At 41.0% G+C, this 2964-nt stretch overlaps 1 protein-coding gene across 4 annotated transcripts in view; it reads right to left on the reverse strand.

Moving 5' to 3' along the window:
• Positions 1-358: 358 nt before the first annotated feature.
• Positions 359-2964, reverse strand: part of LOC102214468 (uncharacterized) — a 17014-nt gene continuing 14408 nt past the window's right edge. For all 4 annotated transcript variants that reach the window (XM_005749812.1, XM_005749814.1, XM_005749813.1 and 1 more), the window contains 4 exons: positions 2769-2884; positions 2472-2645; positions 920-1009; positions 359-735 (listed from right to left, as the gene is read on the reverse strand). In XM_005749812.1, coding sequence (XP_005749869.1) covers positions 619-735; positions 920-1009; positions 2472-2645; positions 2769-2884 — 497 coding nt within the window. In that variant the 3' untranslated portion in view covers positions 359-618. The remainder of the gene's footprint in view (positions 736-919; positions 1010-2471; positions 2646-2768; positions 2885-2964) is intronic.

A 2964-nucleotide genomic window follows, 5' to 3' on the forward strand; every position in this document is an offset into this window, starting at 1 on the left:
ATAAAATACTGAGACTCATTTAAATACCTATGAATGAACAGAGCGTGTTAGAAACGAGCTTTCATTAACGTCACTTCATTTCTTTTGTGGTCTAAGATGGAAAGATGAATAAAGCTAATAACCAGCTATAGAAACCAGGACAAGTAAATAAAATAAGACTGTTTCTATGACTTGTCACTGTGCCACTGAGCAAGGTGTTGAACACTCAACTCCTCTGTGGCCTCCCAGCAACAAAACGGAAAGAGATGTTATTTTACCAGAGAACTCTCAGGTGGGATGGAGCGCTGTACACATGCAAAGTAGGAAAAAAAGATTGTTAATAATAATAGTTTGTAATAAGAAAAGCTTTAAAAGGATCTTGTGGCACAATCATATAATTGAAAGCAAGTTGGCAGAACCTTAAACTTCCATGTAGACTTTTGTCAAAGCAAAAGCAAATGTGCACTGCACAACAAGGATCGTGCACGTCTTTATCCTTTAATATTAAGAGGTTAGAAAAACCCCAGTAAAACACAGCTGAAACAAAGAGTTGTGCGTGTGAACACTAAAACACTTTTTCAGTAGCATTTGGCCCTGAGACCAGCAAAGCTTCAAGTCACTCCGAGTGAGTCTGAAGCCTCACGTGGTGGCGATCTTTCCGTGCACACGGAAACGGTAAAGACACGTATACTCGACGTGACCCCAGTTACTGAGAACTCTCAGCTCCACGACTCTATAAACCATGTCGCTCAGATTCTGTGTGAGGCGGAGAAGAAAAGAAAAGATAGGAAAGAAAGTTAAACAACAAAATCTAAGTGTAAGGGAGAGCATGCAACAAACACTTATGATTACTACACTTTATACAGAAGCAGAAGTAGTCTGCTCGTGCTCTGTAAATATAATGAGCGGTAAATATTAAGATGGGCTCATTTGAACTCACAGGAATCTTAAACGTCTGCGTTGGCTCTCCATACTCATCGTAAGTGAACGTCCCCAGCAGTGTTCCTTCTTCTGTGTCGTTTTCCATCCCCTGGAAAGAGACAAATGGCACCTGGGTCAGATTTCAATATTAAAATTGGCTTTATGTCACTCTCAAAGGTTTTCTTTGAGACTTAATTCCATACAGTACTCCTATATTAGGTCCTACGGTTGATAAATGGCAGATTTAGATCATCCACATTTAAAAAATGACAAGTGAAATAATAAACAAGTCAAATTCATGAACTACAAATATCAGAAAAGTTACAATTTGTAGCTATCACATTGTGCCGAGGCTTTTTAATAGGAAGTGGAAGAAAATGAATGTAATAACTGGCAGGTATGCGTGTCTGTCAAGCAGAAAACTCCGCTGTGGGAAATTCAGTAAAAAACTGCAGCTGCTCAAGGTTACACTTGAAGCTGGCTCCTGTGCTAAAAAGCGCAAATTTACAGCACAATGGTACAAAGGTAGTTTTGGCCTGCAGCTACTTTCGGCCTTGACAACAAGTGTATGGAGTGTATTAACCTTTAACTGTAAAGGCTTAAACTTAGAGATGTGTGTGCTCTTTTGGTGCCTTTGGTGGATTTTTCATGGAATTATCTGAGCTGCACGGTTACTTTTACAAACAGCTGTGGTCCAGTTAAGGTGAGTGAAACAGTCTTAACAGTGTTAATCTCTACATGATCAATGGGGTTTTTGTCTTCAAACACCTGAATAAATTTCCAGACAAAGCAAAACTGATACATATGAAAACTCGTATATGCAAACTGATATTTCTCTACTGTTTCAATTCATATTTCAGAAGATTTAATATCCATTTAAAAATAGATAAATAGATAAATAAAAAATATTTTTATGTCATGGTTCAGGCTGTACAAGGTTAAGATCCAGCTTGCAAACCATGCTTGCTAGCTTTCATCCATATACATTTAGTTCTGACACCAATAATGGAACATGGCAGAGGCAAAAATGCTAAAGCTTTAAAATCCAGTGTGTGCTGTCACCGTGGACAAATGCAGAGCGTGTGTTGTTACTTGAGTTATTGCTGGAAATGTGATCACATGTGTACTGTGTGCAGTTCAATCTGATGTTTTGGTTAATTTGTGTAAGCATGTGTACTTGAGAACCAGCATGACTTAGCAGCAGCTTTAAATGTCTCAACCACAAATGCTGCCTCTGAGCTATAATTTCACATCTTTACGTCTGACAGATATTGTAGTACATCTGTATATCCTAAAAAGTACGTGATGCTCTGGCTGAGGACAAACAGACCTGGTGGGTTCGCTCTTTCCTTACCACGAGTACCCTCCCTGCTCCCTCCATGTATCTATGTTTGAGCTGAGTCATTAAGACCCACGAGCTCACAAACTCTCATTAATGATGAACTGACTGCTGGCTACTGGTTATTTTCCTGCTTCATGTTGACTTGCAGGCAGCTTTTTCTTTTCTTTTTTTTTAAGCAAGCGCAGGCAGTCATGTGTCCCCACACTGTTTCTACACTGGAAGCACTCACATAGACTTCAAAGTCTTTGGGTGCTGAGTCAATTCGGCCAGTGGGAGAGTTGTAGCGTGGCAGGTGGTCCAGTGTCACATGAGTTATCCGTATGGGGTGGGACAAAGAGATCACAAGTGTTCCCTGGACACCATGAAACGCCCAGCATTTCCCTGGAAGCAGCACTGGGTAACCCTGGGGAGGAAGACAGCGGGAGATGTAGTTAGTAAAAATGAAAGGGCTAACAGTCTAAAGTGAAAAGCCCTGAGGGTAAAATGACAATAAGGGGACAGATAAGCAAACTGATGGTCATTGTACCTGAATGACAGTGCGCGGGCTTTCAGATGGATACCAAAGAGGGAAACCAAACAGGGTCACACATGCTGAACGAATACGGTACGTCTCTGAACACCTGGTACTGATCACACTGGCACCTACACACACACACACACACACACACACACACACACACACACACACACACACACACACACACACACACACACACACACAC

This window comes from Pundamilia nyererei, unplaced genomic scaffold (genome assembly GCF_000239375.1).
Source record: "Pundamilia nyererei isolate P.nyererei 1_Seehausen unplaced genomic scaffold, PunNye1.0 scaffold00255, whole genome shotgun sequence".
Classification (NCBI taxonomy): domain Eukaryota; kingdom Metazoa; phylum Chordata; class Actinopteri; order Cichliformes; family Cichlidae; genus Pundamilia; species Pundamilia nyererei.